Source organism: Mugil cephalus, chromosome 8 (genome assembly GCF_022458985.1).
Source record: "Mugil cephalus isolate CIBA_MC_2020 chromosome 8, CIBA_Mcephalus_1.1, whole genome shotgun sequence".
Lineage (NCBI taxonomy): Eukaryota > Metazoa > Chordata > Actinopteri > Mugiliformes > Mugilidae > Mugil > Mugil cephalus.
In genome coordinates this window covers 3,201,522-3,219,625 of record NC_061777.1, presented here as the reverse complement: position 1 = coordinate 3,219,625, position 18,104 = coordinate 3,201,522, and the positions used below count along the sequence as shown (strand labels likewise).

The 18,104-nt window shown below is 40.6% G+C and overlaps 1 protein-coding gene across 1 annotated transcript in view; it reads left to right on the top strand.

Moving 5' to 3' along the window:
- Positions 1–931: 931 nt before the first annotated feature.
- Positions 932–18,104, top strand: part of nf2a (NF2, moesin-ezrin-radixin like (MERLIN) tumor suppressor a) — a 34,155-nt gene continuing 16,982 nt past the window's right edge. Inside the window, exons 1-8 of the mRNA XM_047592549.1 lie at positions 932–1,653; positions 3,369–3,494; positions 3,600–3,722; positions 6,110–6,193; positions 15,045–15,113; positions 15,259–15,341; positions 17,373–17,448; positions 17,951–18,085. Coding sequence (XP_047448505.1) covers positions 1,540–1,653; positions 3,369–3,494; positions 3,600–3,722; positions 6,110–6,193; positions 15,045–15,113; positions 15,259–15,341; positions 17,373–17,448; positions 17,951–18,085 — 810 coding nt within the window. The 5' untranslated portion in view covers positions 932–1,539. The remainder of the gene's footprint in view (positions 1,654–3,368; positions 3,495–3,599; positions 3,723–6,109; positions 6,194–15,044; positions 15,114–15,258; positions 15,342–17,372; positions 17,449–17,950; positions 18,086–18,104) is intronic.

Genomic DNA, 18,104 nt, shown 5'->3' with positions numbered 1-18,104 from the left:
CACATGAGTTATCTACACATACAATCTGACAATTATTTATTTATTTATTTGGATATTTGTACAACCTAAACGATATTTGCACATTGCGAATGTCCTACCACTAATTGCACCGTATATTCTCGCTTATTTTCATTAGTTTATTTTTATATGCTTAGAGTAAGCTCAGTTGTTTATTTTGGTTTTGTGAAGGGGAACACCCAAAGTAAGAACTTCATTGTATGTGTATAAGACAATAAACTTCTTGAATGTTGAATCCTTTCAAACAGCGAAGTCTTTAGATTACAATCAGATGTGCCATTCTTACATGTGCATTTTCCATTTTTACAGTGAAAATGAAATAAACTCACCTTTTTGTAACCAATAATTCCTGCACAGTATTATTACTGCACATTACTGTGTCTTATTAAACCTTCCTATGTATATAACATATATGTACATCTGTCTCTAATATTTGCATATTTGCTAATATGCATATTTTGTACATATTTTCCTTATACTATTGTATTTGATTTAATTTTACTAGATTTTTACTTATATGTTATTTTAGTTTTATTATTTTTAATTATTTAATTTGTTTTATTTTGTAACTATCTTCATCTCTTTTTATTTTGTGCTCATCAAGAGTGTTTTTTTTTTATGTGAAACTGAGCTACTGTGACCAAGCAATTTCCCCTTGTGAATGAATAAAGTCTGTCTAAGTCTTTTACGGCCAACTTAATTGCATGCCACAATAAAACACAGTGATACAAGAATACATACAATGCAAAGCATCTCATTTTCTTTTATTTGTGACCACGAAAAACGTAAAATATCAATTTATCCGGGAAAAAAACGAGTTATTTCAATATGTTTACGTCGTTAATGTGTGCTGAGCGTTTATTACAGCATTCTTTACTGCACCCGAACGCAGCATCCGTACTGACCAGATAGCCGTTTGTTAGCGCTTAGCACCTCCAGCGTAGTTTACCAGGAACTACCTGTCGGTTTTGAAGTTTTAAAAAAAGGGAATATACTGGATGAATATTTTTTTTTCGGACTCGTAAACGTAAAACTTAACGGACTTCGCGTGTGAACCTGGCACAAGATAAGATAAGTTGTGGATATAACGTCAACAGTTTCTGATTAGTTAACGTTAGCAGCAAGCACGGGACAGAGCCCTGTAATTATCAGCTAAAGCTAAAAACAAACCAAAAAAAAAAAAAAAAAAGTAGTTGTACTTTCTCTTTGGCAGCTAATGCGGAACAATTATCTTATTAATATGTGATATATGACGCTTTTATAAAACAAACAAACATGCACTTAAAGCTTACTGTGAACTTTTATGGGACCAGGAAAATTCCCACCACCTCCTCAAAATAGATACAGGAGGAGCTGGGAACTCACTCACGTGTCCAGCTGCGCCATCGTTTGATAGCGAGTTGAACTCCTGAGTAGAACAAGTGAAGCAAAATGTCTTGACTGTAAGTGCACTCCTTCTGTGGGAAGTGTGCGACCGACTTTGAGTGAGTGAATTTTGAGCTTTATCGTGGGATATTCGCCATGGCGAGTGCTTTAGCAGCGAAAATGGGATTTAACTCACTGAGGAAGAAACAACCCAGGACCTTCAACGTCAGGATCTGCACCATGGAGTCGGACATGGAGTTCAGCTGTGAGGTGGGTTTTCAGAGTTTAACGCTGAGATTCATCACAATCAAATGGATAATAGACAGATACTTTATTGTATTTATCCTGTGGGAAATTATTTTAGCATAGTAGCATCATTGCACAGAGACAGGAGGGATTATAGTCAGCAAAAGGGTCAAAAATAAAAAATAAAGGTGAGGCACAATGTATATAAATATACAAGTACATGTGAACGATAAGCAAAGTGTATATAAAATATACAAGTTGACTTAAACTTTATTCATCCACAAGGGAAATCAAAACAGGAGCTTAGTCACAATTAAAAAGTAAAATAAAAAAATAAAGTAAAAATAAAATATAAGTAAAAATCTAGTGAAATAACGTAAAAGTAAAATATAAAAAAAATCTTATACAATAAAAAATAAAATATAAGTAAAAATCTAGTGAAATAAAGTAAAAGTAAAATATATTAAAATAAATCTAATAAAATACAGGTAAAAATCTAGTAAAATTAAAATAAAAGTAAAAATCTAGTAAAATTTATTAAATTAGTGCAAGCACAAAATGTACAAAATTAGCATATGAACAATGTGTAGCTATATAGGAAGGATTAATAAGGTGCCATAATGCGCATTAACATTAATTAACATTATAGACAAACTATAGAATACTACAAAAAAGTAAAAACAAAGTATAAAGTGTATATAACACAAGAAAAATAGTGAGAGGCATATCTACAAATATACAACAACATGCTATATCATAAGGATTTGAAGATACGTGGTAGTGAGATGTGTACGATACGTATATGACTCAACACCAAGTTTATCTGTGTTCTTTTTGCCGACTTGTTATTGGGTGTCGTGCATATTGCTGCAGCTGCAACCATATTATATGCTTAAATATAATCTTTGAGGAGGAATAAATGAATGTGGGGGTACAGGCGGTAAGATACACGACTTTTTCCTCTTCACACTAGATGGCAGCAAGTAACTGTATCTACAGACGACCACGTCTTGTAATTTGTCTTAATAGAATTGGGGACATTTTACTAACTCTCAAAGCCTGTAATGCATCTGCTGGAAACGTGATTTATACCGGCTTTATCGCGTATTTTTTGTCCCATTTTTCATGTGTTTGCTTTGTCGCATGACTCTGTGATATTTCATAACTGAAAGGCATCAAAATGACATGCAGGCACCGCACCACCGTGCCCTGTATTTAAAAAAAAAGGGAGGGACTCTCCACCAAAGTTTGCAGTTGGTAATTACACGCAGCAGCAGAATGTTAGTTGTACGTCTCCCATTTCTGTTTCGGGACAAGGTATCAATTATGGGCTTAGTAAGCGGCATTTAACAGGGATCGGCCACATATACTGTAGATGAAATACCACCAGCACTGCATGGTGGTGCTTATATTCTCATTTACTGCAGTTTAGAAACTCGGTTTTGTCACATCAGCCTCGGATGCACCTGACAGCTGCTTGCAGCCTTGACTTAGCGCAGAGGCTGGAAATGAAAGGTATCTAAATTGGATGTGCGCGTCCACTATTCCTTCCCCCATAGCTGCCAGGCTGAAGAGAAGAACATGTATGATTCCTTGCTTTGAAGCTCATCTGTGTAGATTCAGACGGCGCAGTTTGTTATAGTGTTCAGACAATAAGCTTCCGAAAGATTATTTTTTAAGAGTGCTGCAAAAATAACGACTCTCCGAATGTCTTCAGCATGTTTGTGTTTGTGTTTCAGTCCAAGTGGAAAGGGAAGGATCTCTTTGACCTGGTGTGCCGAACCCTCGGCCTGAGGGAGACGTGGTTCTTCGGGCTCCAGTACAACATCAAGGACACGGTTTCTTGGCTGAAGATGGAAAAGAAGGTGATTCTCATATACAGTCGAGTCGACAAACCGTAGGAGCCGTGTGAAACTTTATTAATGCACGCGGTGGAGCGTTGAAAATAAAAATTAGTGTCACTGACGCAGGTTCTGGATCAGGAGGTGCCGAAGGAGGAACCAATCACCTTCCACTTCCTGGCCAAGTTTTACCCTGAAAATGCTGAGGAGGAGCTAGTGCAAGACATCACACAGCATCTTTTCTTCCTACAGGTAATTATGCATATAATAATAGTTACATAAACCTGATTGTTTATACTCTGTGCAAGTGTAAATCTGACAAATTTAGTGTAATGCTCCAGAAATGATTCTGTAACCTGATGCAGCAGATGGTTAGTTACATGGAATCATCTGAAATGTCTTCCTTGGACATGCTGGTAGCTGCCAGTATTTCCAGATAAGATGCTGTTTGCTCCGAACAGCCGTGGTTCAGCCACAGTCACGTAGCTTGAAACCCAGCAAGGTGAATCCTCGTGTGATCTCGCAAATCTCCGTGGAACCCATTAACATAAATCATTTTTATTCAATTTATTTCTGGCCTCTGGACTTACTCTCGGGATATTTACCTGGTCATCTTCCAATTTATTTCGGCGCTTCCTGCGATAAAGGCCTTGTGATGTTCCTCTTTGTACGCTCCCGCTGACCGACACATTCTCCTCCATCTCTGCTGCTTTCGGAGTCGAAATTGCCGCACAACAAATCCAAACGTGCCGCCCGGAAGATGAAGGCTAGTGGGCAGGCACGTTTTTTTTTCCCATCTTCTCAGAGGGGTGCTGCATTTTGAGACTTTAAAGCAAAACACTCTTAGCAGTCACTTTGAAAAAATAAACATGTGGCAACATGAAAACTGATCTTAAAGCATTAAAATTCATTGTACATTTAACATTATCGTGTTTCACACATTTGGCCTTTATGTTGGGCTACCTGGCCGTCCTGAGCCTGCACCAGCAGGGGGCACACGTCCACAGACTCTCTACTCGAGTTGTTGAACGGAGTAATACTCGTTTTCCCCATTGTCCACGGTCTCGATTGTGTGCAGCCGTGTGGAATCAATGCACAACATATTACCGCTACCCTTTCTGTCCACTTAATACTCTCCGGGGAATTCCTGCACAGCCTCTCCGCACCGCTCCTCTCGCAAGAGATGAGATTTTTAACCGCTCTCTTCGTCCGGTGCCACCAGACTCATTTATCAATTACCAATTAGGCTTTAAGGGCTCAGTTATTGGCCCAGTTAATGACATATTCTCTATGGGATGCTCGCCCCCCCATAGTACTCCCATCATATCCAGACTATTGTGCTGGTTTACTTTTCTGGCTTCAAAACCGCAGCGTCCTTGTGTTCCTCAACATTTACCTATTTAAGTTAATCTATTTAAAGGTTGTTGAAGCCATTTATTCTTTTCAGAGCGAAGCCACGCTTAGAAATAGAATGCAGCAAGCGAATTACTCACCAGTGAAGGCGCTGCAAGAGGAGGAGAACACAACATGCAGCGCCTCGCGTCGGCTGTCTTCCTATTACTTTGCTCTCATTAATTCCCATAATGTCAGGAGCCGGCCTCTGTTCAGATAGTGTCACAGGCATGACAGCAGGATTAGCGCTTATCAGGAACGATCACCGACCCGGACGCAAACGCGCCCGCGCACACTCGTACACACTGTCGGCACAAAACAGACACGTGCACGTCTCTGCCACGACAGCCTGCAATCTTAGCGACAACACGGTCTCATTTGTAAACCACATTGCAGCCTCAGCCTATTAGCGCTCGCCGTGATTAAGGGCTGTCACCTCTGGCTCCGCACCTCTGTTAGTTCAAAACGAGAGACGAGACAGCGTGACGAAGATAATAAGGTTTGAAGCCTTTAAATTGTCCACTTATGCAGCTACAGCCAAATGTATGTTTGCTCCGGTCCAACCTCACTGCCCCGTGTTGTGCTCCATATGCAGCTATGCCAGATTATGATTCAATTAGTTTGACGGGTGGCGGAGTTTAGGTTGGCGAGCATGTGGCGGGATACTGCACTTTGATCCGGGGGGAGCTTGTTATATTGGGATTGACATAAGAATTCATGTTATTACCGTGATCCGTGGCAGTTACACTTGTAAACATGCACCGTGTCTTTTTTCTTAAGCTATAAAATGGAGACTTAAACCTCGAATTTGTCACTCTCACTGACGGACACAGAATCAGCGGCTGGAAATTAGACGAATGCAAAACACATACTGACGCAAATTATATATATAAAAAAAATACTTTCCTATTATGATTTTCTGACTTGCAAGCTCACATTCTTGGAGCAGAGGAATGATTTCATGAAATTCTTCCTTCCTTTGTGTTTTAATAGACCCCCACGTAATTATAATATTTAAATCTTAAAAGTTTTATTTGGCCACTAATGAATGTAGCATAGGTAGACGGATGCTTGGTTGGCCAGTTTAAATAAGTAAATAAGGAAAAGATCTCCTGGTATTTGGTGTTAGTTCTGAAGGTCATTTTTGCATCCGAAAGGTTAGAAGAAATGAAGAAGGGTTTATTTTTCGTTTTTATGTTGCGTGTAAAATATATGGCTTCTCATGAAGATATTTTGTGACTCCTCAGGTGAAGAGGAAGATCCTCGACGAAGAGATTCACTGTCCTCCTGAGGCATCTGTGCTCCTGGCCTCCTACGCCGTCCACGCCAAGGTTGGTGCTCTTTCTGGAAGATTTGGAATTCAGTTTCAGTTTAAAATGTGCTGGAACAAATGGCAACTTCTTTGTTCATTTCATAACAAGGTGCTAAATAGAAAAGAAAAGCAGAGAAGAAAGCATAAAGGCTTTGTAAAGGTTTTTGAGGCTTACATTGAACTGACCGAGGAAATATATCCTTAGTATTGAACACAGTATTAATGAAATACCTTTTACTTTGTTCAGCAGTTGACAAATATCAATAATCAATAATATTGTTATTTGATTAAATTTTTTCAATGTATCACTGGTTAAGCAGCACTTAAAATTTCTCAGTGAACTATGTAGAATATTGCAATATATCGCAGTATCATAATATCGCAATAATGTATCGTATCGTGACTCAAGTATCATGATACGTATCGTATCGTGAAGTCCTTGCCAATAACGTCAATACCCTATTCGTCACTCTTGTCTTCTATAATCTTCTCTTATCCAGTCCCCTTCGGTTCGGATATTGATTTTTAGAATTCCCCCTTTTCTTTTCTTTAGCGTTTCAAGAACCTTGAATGAAATACTTTTTATTTAAAACCCAGGAGTTCAAGTTTGTGGAAGAACCCCTTTTAGTAGCTTCTACCAGGCAGATCTGCAAGCAGGAAGAAACATTCAAATACGATCTCGTAATTATTAAATAGTTAAAGTGGGAAGAGCTTATCTGCTGCAGAGATGAGGCAAAGCAGCAAACGTGCCCGGTTGTGCGTCTTGGTCGCCTCAGGATTGAATTCAGGTGTGTGAGGTGTGACTGGGAATTTAAAGCAGTGGGGATAAGGATCGTCACCTTCAAGGGTTAAAGCCCTGCTGGGAAGTTGTGCGTTTCACCTTTCGGGTTTGACGGCGATTGGCAGAAAAGAAGAATGCTTGAGGATTAGCAGTTATGTGTTTTTAGCAAATTGAAATAGTTTTGTGACTGAATTAACAAGTATCCTTAAATTCTCTGGCTTCATCCTTACACACGGGAGAGGGCTGAAGTTATGTAGAAGTAGTTTGAAGTAGAATTCCTTGGAGCCAGTTAAGGTATTTCAGGCATCTGTCTGATCAGAGCAACGCTCTCAGAGGAGCACGTGATTTGTTACGATCTGGTGGCAGTTGTTGTTGTTGTTGTTGCTGTTGTTGCAGCTTCACTTGGTGAAATAAATGTCACTTGTTATTGTTCTGATATGTAAATTACTTCTATTCCATTTTTATTCTTTAAATACCATTTTTTGACCAGTAATTAGTTGGAAACACATGCATGGCTATTGTTTTTGTTGTCACTAGATACCGTCCCTTTAAACACACCACACCAATCAGCCATATCATTATGACCCCTTACAGGACCATCTTGTAATAATTCAGTGATACATACCTTACAGAGACTTGACCATTAATTATCTGTGGATCTGCCGTCAAATTATTTTTGTCTTTTCTGCTGGAAACTCATAATCACTCATGGTATTAACAAGGGAAGCAAAGCCTTCAAAGACGTCGTTAATCGTAATGGTCTTTCTATTTATATCACACACCTAAACCAATCAGCCACAACATTATGACCACTGACAGGAGAAATAAATAACCTCTACCACCTTGTGACAGTTCAGTGTTCTGATGGGAAACGTTTGGACCTGGCATTCATTCATGTGGATGTTACTTAGACATGTAGCACCCACCTAGACCAGACCAGACCCCCTCCACCCCATAGTAATGACACTCCTTGATGACAGTAGGATGCAGCCTGACACAGACACACACATAAAACACTTTAGGAACAACTCAAAAAACAAAAGAAGAACAGCACAAGGTGTTGACCTGGCCTCCAGATTCACTAGATCCAAAACGGATCAAGTATCTGTGGGATGATCCACAGAGGCCGCTCCCCTCAGACCCCCCCCACTAACAACATCCTGTTACCAGACACCACAGGACCCCCTCAGAAGGCCCATGTCCATTCTCTGATGAGGCACAACTGTTTTGGAGGCAACAAGGGAAACCTACACAATATTAGGAAGGTGGTCATAATGTTATGCCTGGTCGGTGTATAAATATGTTGCTATTTGAATGTTTTTCTTTGATTTGTCGGTTGAGGATGAAGCGAGTTACCTGTAGTCTATGGAAATCACTCCCCCTTATTAAAGCTCCAGAGACGCCAGGCGTTTTGGTTGAAGGATCCCATCTCTCTGAACGGACGTGGAGACTAGGTGCAGATTCTCTGACAGGCTGACAGGGTCCGCAGAGACCGGAGCTCCACTTCTAAGGATCTGGACGAGAGCCGTCCGAGATTTGCTTTTCTCGTGCCAATTTAACATCCCTAGGTTAAAGGAGTTTTAGCCTCTGATGTCAGCAGCCTCAGTGTGGAAGTAGAGCAAAAAATAAGTGGCCACAATCTGTTTTCATTTGATCAGCAGTCCACTTCCATTAAAGTCACTTTGAATAAATTGGCATTGTAAAATGGAGACAGGCACTTGTATCTTCGCCAGTTTTTTTTCCCTCCTCTTTTCCTTCATCATAAGCTTTTTTTTTTTTTTTTTTTGTGCGTGAGTGTGTGTGCAGAACCACTGTGTAGCCAGGGAAGTAGACTACATCACACAGTGGGATCTACTTTAAATGAAAGATTACATCTTTAATCACGATAATGCCAACCTGAAGACGGCAACAAGAGAAGAGGAAAAGGACGTGTTCCGAGAGAGATTTACTGTTTCAAAGTGAACTCAGGGTGAATGAGAGCACGCGGAATCGTGTGTGTGTGTAATCAGTTTTCAGTCCGAGTGTTGTATGATTCACAGCAGACACAGTGGGATGCCATAAAAGCTACTATTACTGTGTACGAGTCGCAAAGAGGTCGTGAGTAGAGGGGATAATAATGGATGTTAGTACGAGAGGAGGAATTCGTGTGTGTACGAAAGGCTCTGATTGATTCATTTACAACTGTTTCACCTGTCAGTGTGATACAGGATAGAGTACAGGGGGATTATAACTTCTAACAAGCTGTGTATCATTGATTGCAAACTGAAAAAAGTTCATTTTAGTTCTGAATTTGAACTAAATAGGAAGGAAGCTATTGGCCTTTTTGATTCATCTTGGAAGAGTTTCTACAAAATATCTCCTGAATGAATTCGATTCCGATTTATAAGGTTTTGAATCGATTAATCACAATTCTTTTCCATTCACTTCGATTTGATTCAAAATCGATTCAGTATTAATTGATCTTTGAAATTTTACTTGGATATTTCAAAGATTGTCAGAACAAAAGCAGTAAATGTTACTATGAAACCTCTATTTACTGAATTGTTAAAATGTCACTGTTTACATGAACAATTCACTCCAATACAGTCATAAAATACAAACGTACTTTATTTTTTGTCTTGACCATTGGTCCATAAACAATCCATAAAAAAAAAAATTCAGCCACCGTTCAACATAAACAGTGAAAGTAAACTGCAGTACTGGTTCGTGTTTGAAGTAATATAATGTTGATCATTAAAAACATTCACATCCAAAAAGTATTGAGTACATTTATCAGCTCTTTGAGTGTTTGGGGTCCCAAGTGGGTACATACAGAAGGACATGTGGTGTCATCCTATGTCTTCATACATCATGTTTGTTGCCGACCAAGGAGGCGCCTCAGGACGAAAAAAAACAAAACTCATGCACGGTGGTGGAAATGGATTTGGGTTCGCTTCGCTGGCTCTGTCTGGACCGAGCAGTGTGACGCCATTGATTCAACTACGATCATAATAATGTGAGGCCATCTGTCCGAAAGTTGAACTGGAAATGGTTCTGACACAATAAGGGTCTGCACATAAGGACCCAGATACAGGACACAGAGGGAAACAAATGAGTAAATTAATAAAGGCGCTGCAGGGTGCGCAGGTAACCAAGACAAGAAATTAGGAAAACACATGAGGAGCATGAGGAACTGAGGTTACCAGGAGGTAACATCACAAACACATCTTGACAAAGGGAAAAGCAGGGTTATATGTGCGCTCACAAAAAAAACACAAGGCCAGACGGGCGAGTGTAATCACAGACGGAAAGTAAAACAAGAAAACTGATGACAAAATTAAAGCAGGAAACGCAAGAGAAACCAAACGAGGTTACAGAAAAACCACCATTCAAAACCACGACGATTATAGCATCGCCTCGTCAGTGCGGTCGAGAAAAAGACGATGCAGTCACTATTTTTGTTGATTCATTTAGCTTTTCCCTGTGGTTGTGGTCGCAGCGCTTTTTATCTGTAAGCGCTCTATTAAAGAGAAGGATTTTTTTTTTTTAACATAACAGTCAGTGTTTATTCCTTTAGCGGCCGTTGCTTGTGAGTCCTTGTGGTTTCTGAGTTTGTATTCTGAGTGGGTGTGGAGCGACAACGAGGGGTTGACAAGAGAATTTCGAGAAACAGCCTCTCTGGAAGAAGTGCAGAGGTAGACACTTTGCAGAGAGGACGAGCAGGGAGTGAAGTTGTCTCCCTCAGCAGTTTGTAGCACGGAGACAAGCATCCAGCTGAGTGGGAAGGGAAATGACGGGCTAATAGGCGTCAGCGACACAGGTGAGAATAATGTGTAACCTAAACTAATCTTTGGGAACTAGAATAGGAAACATTCCACCAGAGCCTATTTACCTGAACCCCTGTCTGGTTTTATTTCCATTCTTTCCACCTCACGTCATATGATACAGATGGTTTCCAGTCTATGTAAACAGCGGAGCTAAACAGAGATGCTCTTTTCAGTCTGAGCCGTACAGTATGTTATTCAGCGCTCATTGGAATTTGTCAGCTCCTCCTTCGAGAATATGTAAATTGTGCTTCACTCACCTGTCCCAGCTGTCAGGAAGTTGACGTCTGCCGCGGCTCGGATGAGCCCGGCATTAGCATGAGGTAGACAGCTGCTGCCGAGACACATGAGTTCAGTAACAACCCGCAGTCTTTCAGCACGACCGAGAAGTTACACGAATCCTTGTGAAACGTGTAGGTAGGTACAGAGACTGGAAATGACTTTGTTTTGTCATCATTTGAGTCATCTTCGAATTTGTTGCGCAGATGAGTAGTCTGAATCCATGCAGCAAGTGTAAATATTAACATCGTCTTAACAGGAATAGAGTTAGTACTTCTGTGAGGCTGTACCAAGCGGCAAGTGCAAAAAACATGCAGTTCATCAAGTGGCCACTAGAGGCTCCAAAAGGGCGCAAATCCCCATAGAGCCCCATGTTAAAAAGCCCAACTTTACAGCATTATTAAACATGTTTGGTCTCAATAGTTTATTTCACTATTCATGACAACTGTACTGAGGGTGATTTATTTTCTAACTCATTTTTTTATTAAAGTTTAGAATTATGCATAATTAAGGGCGTTCCCGCTTTGAGTGACAGGTGGTAGCCTGAGCTAACAGGTAAGCTCGTCCAACATGGCAACTGCAGGCTTCACCCACTTCGGGGTTTAGTTTCAAAGTTCATAATCCAAAGGGTGACGTCACGATGGGTCTGTCCATAGTTTACACAGTCAATGGGCTGTACTTAGCTACACAGGTGAGCTAAACGCTATCATGCTCACTTAATGAATGTCAACACTCTCACTTTAAAGTTTAATGTTTATAATGGTGACCATCTCTATTTGATATGAGGCTATATATATATATATATATATTTATAGTGTATATTTATAGTATATATTTGTATATTTGTAAATAGATACATTGTATTCTATTTTTTACTATTTATATTTATGTATTTATTCTTTAATATTCTTTATTTATTTACTCTGACCAAGCCATTTCCCTTGTGGATAAAGTCTAAATCTAAACTTAGCACAGTAAACATCAAACTGATCCCTACAGCCAATCTAAAAGTTCCAGACACCAGATATTATTTCTGACTGTTCTCCTTCTTCATCCATTGACCATAATACTGTGTATCTGTTGTGTGGTGGCCAGTTTGAAAACACACAAAACCATCCTTCGAGAATCATCTGCTGCTGTCGGTTTGGAGTTTTTAAAATAATTGGAAGAAAGGTGAGAATGCTGTCACTGGCAAAATGCCACCCTGTCCCTCACCGAGCCGAGGGCCCAGTGGCGCCACAACACCTCCATCAATCTATATATCATCAATTATGCATCGTGTTACACAAAACAAAAATGTGACCGACCGAGGGAGTACAAGGGACGATGATGGGAAGCTGAAGGAAGAGGATCTAATTAAATGGCCCTCGGCTTCTCCACTCTGTTAGCCACCACTAGACTGGGGTTCCCGGGGTTGCTGTCGCTGTGTCTTGAGCTTATTAAATTTGAGTCTGTTAAGTAGTGTTTTCAGACTGGTGCACACAGTAATAACAGCCTAAACACAACAAAAACAACCCAACATATCACAGTTATTTCCCTGATTGTTGTAGCCAGACACACAGCCAAAGGATTTTAATTTATTATGTGCAAACAAGCGTAAATTCGCTTTTAAAAATGTGCATTTGTAATCTGTTTTCATTGTTTAAGGACTTAATGATGTATTTTCTTTCAAACACAATTCGTTGTACGGCAAAAATATGCATAATTTGTGTGACTTGTGAGGCGGTTCTTTTCGTTGTCAGTACTTTTCTGCTCCTCCAGGTAATTGAATGAAGTGAAGGTGAAATGTTTCCTCGCAATCACGTGAGCATGTGAGCAGCGTCAGAGGGTTTTCAGCTGTCGGACTGTTTAAACAGCTCGTGTCCGTCACAGAATCAGGAATGAGTCTTTTTTTCCCCGAGTCAAACACAAAAGCCTCCTCAGCAATTACTTCAGTGTCCTCGCTGCTTTCACTCTTGTGCTGTTCTTTAAAACGATTTACCAAAATGATGCAATTCATTACACGTTGAGATTTATTTTTAGTTTAGGCCTGTGACGCAGCAACTCATCCATAAGGCTAGATTTTCACAGTCATATTTTCTGTATTTGAGTTAGTACTCCCTGAAGAAAGAACGGAGTGGAAGAATTATTTAGAAGACGTGTTTCATTGTGTCTTTGCTGAGGGCTGAAGTGTCTCATTTTTAAAATCAAGTCATACCCGAGTTCTATGGCAGCGCAGTGGAATAATCCAAAAGAATGAGAATCACGGGCGCCATGTTTGCTACATCAGAGGTTAGATTCTCCAGTGTAACCCTATGAGGCTGATGTGCTGTGTTGAAATAAATGTCTTATTTCCACCATTAACGGGCCTATAAATGTTATTGGCATCGTCTGTCAATATGTAAAAGGCCCTCACTTAAATATACCAGCGTCTACTTACTTTAAATATCTTAAATGAGTCTGTAAAATGCTTTGTAGCCCAATCACCTCATCAGTCATGGAGCTGTGTTTGTCTTCTCCTCAGTCTCCGTGTTCATCATCGCTGTTAAAAGGCTGAAATTACTCAGAAAAATTAGAAATACTCAGAAATAGTGAAAATTAAACTAGTTTTACTGTTTTATTTAGTATTATCATTATAGCATTAGCATGCTAGCCATAATAACTTAGTAGTAACTGAGGTAAAGCTACGTGTCAGTTAAATGTGTTTATCTACATGGACATAAATTACATGAACACATGGGTTTCACAGTATTTATGACGCTAGCTGCTATTTTTCTAAGCCTTTAGTCTAGATAACTAGCTAGCATAAGGCTAGCATAAGGCTAGGCTAACTTCAAACTTCATTCATTTGTAAAGTGACGTCTTTGAGATCAAGGTTCACATTAATGATGGTATCACTTTATTTTTCTGTATAAAATCTTAACAAACGTCAAAGAGAGACATTGACATTTACCTCATCACATAATAGAGAGAAACCAGCTGACGTCCAGTTCTTCCTTTTAATCTTCTGCTCCATAACTTTCTATGTTTTTGTTCACTGGGGAAAAGGTGGAGTTTCCTCCGTGTTTTCCTGATCCTGTGCTGGAGACGTAGGCTGAGCACTGTGGCATATTTTAACTTTTCCAACTTATCCAACTTTATCTCTGTTGTTGCCACTTCTCTGTGGGTGAATATCGGTTAGATGTATCTAACATGGCGCCTATGAAACACGTGACCAGCTCAGAACCAATCAGCATAGAGGAAAAGCTCAGACCCTCATTCCCTGGTTGGATAGACTCTCTCTAATATACGGCTCTGGTCTGGTCTGGTCTGGTCTGGTGTAGGTGGGTGATACATGTCTAAGTAACATCCACACTAATTAATGCCAGGGCCAAAAGTTTTCCAGCAGAACTTTGAATCGTCACAAGATGGTCGATGTTATTCACTTTTAATGTTGTGGCTGGTTGGTGTATATGAATAAGTTATCATCAGCTTAACTGTAAAGCACTGACACAACTCCATTTAACGGTGACACCTTGAAAACCTGCAGCAAAGCACAGTTGCTGGTAAACGATCATGTTAACCTACTTACATAAATCTGCTTCCATAGCCCACTTTCTCCAAGCGTTTCCACATGTATAATTCATATCCTTCCACCCGTTTTACAGCAGCCAAACGAACTTCCCACTGCCTCTCAGTCAAGCCTAATCCTTCCGCATCTCTCGTCAAACGTGCCAGATATAATTTATAGCCCAAGCTCCACGATGATAAGTTATCTCAGTTCTCCCAAAGATATCTCTAATTGCATCGTTTACACCGTCTCCCAACAACTCGGCCACGGGGCGCACGGTGCACATTAGTGACCTGATGGCACACCGGCCTCCATTCATTCTCACAGAGACACTTTTTCTTAGCAGAGGAAAGTAGTTTCATCTTCTGAACAGCTCCCAGGAGAGCCTTTGTCTGGGCCGTTACTGCATGGACGGCGTACAGTGGCCATTAGATTGAAGTGATTTTAATCATTTTGGCACCTTTGTTCTATTTTACAGTACGTAGACTACGACCCTGACGTTCACAAGCCTGGCTTCTTGGCTGAGGAGGAGCTGCTACCGAAGAGGGTTCGTGACAGCTGGTTTACTTATTGTCGTCAATGAGCTGAGACGGAGTTCTCGTTTTTTCTTGCTTTATGTGGGGCATTTTATTACCCGCCGCACCGTCTGCATGCATTCATGAATGCTAACACCGGTCCTTCCCCCCTTTCAGGTAATCAACTTGTACCAGATGACTGCAGAGATGTGGGAGGAGAGGATCACAGCGTGTTACGCGGAGCACAGGGGCAGGACGAGGTAAGAGCTGCCAAAACCCAACTGGACCGTTTTGAAGTTCCACACTCCTCAGCACAAATTTGGAGTTCACATAGAAAGTGCTCGAAACTTTGTTCCACAAAAAAAAAATGTTTTATGCAGAGAGGCAAAAAAAAAAAGAGTGGTTTCTGGAGGGAAGTTTTTTTTAAAATCTTTTCCCAACATTTTATTAAGAAAATGTGCCGACACCACGCTGCTGCTGCACTGATCACAACCTATCAACCAATCAATAAAGTGTTATTAAATGCCTTTTATAATCAAAGGAAATGCACCTATTATGTTGCTGCAGTTGCTTTTGTGAACAGAAAATGACATGAGTGTAAATATCAGTTATTGTGGTTTCGCTTTTCTTCGCCGCACAATTGAAGTTGAAAGTGGTTAAGGAACAATTGAGGGTGATTTGAAGTGTCTAAAACTCACTGGGAGGCGAGTTTGAAGCTGGAAGTGACTTCTATGAGCCAGAAACCTCAGTACTTGAAAAAAATAATAACAGAGCCACTAGTGCCGAACAGTAACGCTTTTCTAACCAGGCAGTGGGAGGGCAGCTGGATGCAGTTTGGGTTGTACTTTTTGTTATGTTTCTTTGGGAAATAAACTTTTTTTTTTAATTAGTGGAGTAGCTCAAACTTAGAAATACTCAATGGATTGTCAAGAAATTTGATACAAACATGTACACAGATCAGGCATAACATTATGACCACCTTCCTGATATTGTGTAGGTGTCCTTTGTGTCTCCAAAACAGAATCTCTGGTAACAGGATGTTGTTAGTGGGGGACATTTGGGTCCTGTGAGTTAAAGGGAGGGGCCTCTGTGGATCATCCCACAGATACTTAATCAGTTTGGGATCTAGTGAATTTGGAGGCCAGGTCAACACCTTGTGCTGTTCTTTGTGGTTTTTTGAGTTGTTCCTAGTGTTTTTGTGTGTCTGGGGATGGCTGCTGCCATCAAGGAGTGTCATTGCTATGGGGTGGGGGGGTGTCTGGTCTGGTCTAGGTGGGTTCTACATGTCTAGGTTACATCTACATGAATGAATACCAGGTCGAGAAGATTCCCAGCAGAATGTTAAATTGTCACAAGATGGTTGATGTTATTCTTTTTTTCCTGTCGGTGGTCATAATGTTATGCCTGACCGATGTATTTCTCCGTTAAACAGTACAAATAAACCTCTCAAATGTCAGACTGATGTTAAACCAAAGCAATGAAGTAGCAACAGCTGCACCATAGACACACTGTGATGGACCAAGTGTTAAGGTGTAACGTCCAGTCCCAGATTACACCGTACAGTTAAAAATTGATGCCATCTGCATTTGGTCCATGTTCCTTTAGAACTTCAACATGGATTATTTAAAGAAAAAAAAAAGAAACAAACAAACAAACAAACAAAGAAAAATCTACGGCTTCTGCAGCATAAATCAAATCAAAGCGTTGAGATTTACATTTCTCCGGATCCACTCTAAAGTTAGTATGTTCTCAGTGTCCAACCCAGTTAGGGGTTGTTTACTTGGCAATAATGCTCTCTTGACTGTTCAGACTTTAATGAAGCCTAAATCACATCCCATATCAAACAGCCAGTTATTCAAAGTTAAGGCGCCGACGTGGCCTGATTTCTCCTCCGCCATCAAAGTATGCCAGCGCTCTCTTCTTCTTCTTTTTTTTTTTTTTTTTTTTTTGCTGATTTGACCACCAACACTGCAGAAAAAGAGAGGAGGAAAAAAGTCTGGCGCATTCCCTTTTCTCTCTCACTGAATTTAAATGTTGGAGGCATCAGAGTAAGTCGTGTTTTCCAGCGAGCGTGGCCTCTAAAGCCTGTTAGGGCGGCGTGTTGTGTGTCAGTGCTGTGCTTATGTTTTCACCCTCGCAAGAGCTACGTGCTAAAGTTTTTAATGGATCACACAAGGCGACAGATAATCCACACACAAAAAGCACTTCTGCGCCTCCTCTCCTCCTCCTCTCCACTCCCCTCGGATCCCTCCCAATCCTCTTCTCCCTCTTGTTGTCTCTCTTTGAAACAGGGATGAAGCTGAGATGGAGTACTTAAAAATAGCTCAGGACCTGGACATGTACGGCGTCAATTACTTTTTAATCAGGGTGAGTTCATGCTGCCTCGCTATGTCTGTGCAAAGAAAGCCAGTATGGGCGATTAGAAGGTGTGTCACCTTACCATGTTGTATGAAATGGTGATAATGGTGATCTGACTCACCGCTGTGCCTCCTGAGATTAATGTAATTGTTCGAAATTTGAGCATTTTTGAACAAACGTGTACATCTCAGGGTAGACAGACGCTTGCTGATTAGATGTGTTACAGGTGAGTCACGACAAAAACAAACCTCTCAACCAATGGAAATTCACTCGAGCCTTGACCCTTGTGTTCTCTAAAAGGCTGAGACGTTTTAGAATACCACCTAAAAGTCAAACTCAGCTTTAAGTAACTCACCGTGTCGTATTCTTGGTGGTACTGGAGTCGTCAAAGTCAGTTCGCTCTAACAGTTTTGGCAAGCGCCGCTACCACGACGCCACCTCTGCCAGCTGTAGGTACAAATGAATGTCCTCTCAGTAGAATGACTTTATTTACTCTGCTGCTGTTGCTCAGAATAAAAAGGGAACGGATCTGCTGCTGGGAGTGGATGCACTCGGTCTCCACATCTACGAGCCAGACAACAAGCTGACGCCCAAGTGCTCCTTCCCTTGGAATGAGATCCGTAACATCTCATACAGTGACAAGGAGGTAGGGGTTGAAAAAGTGT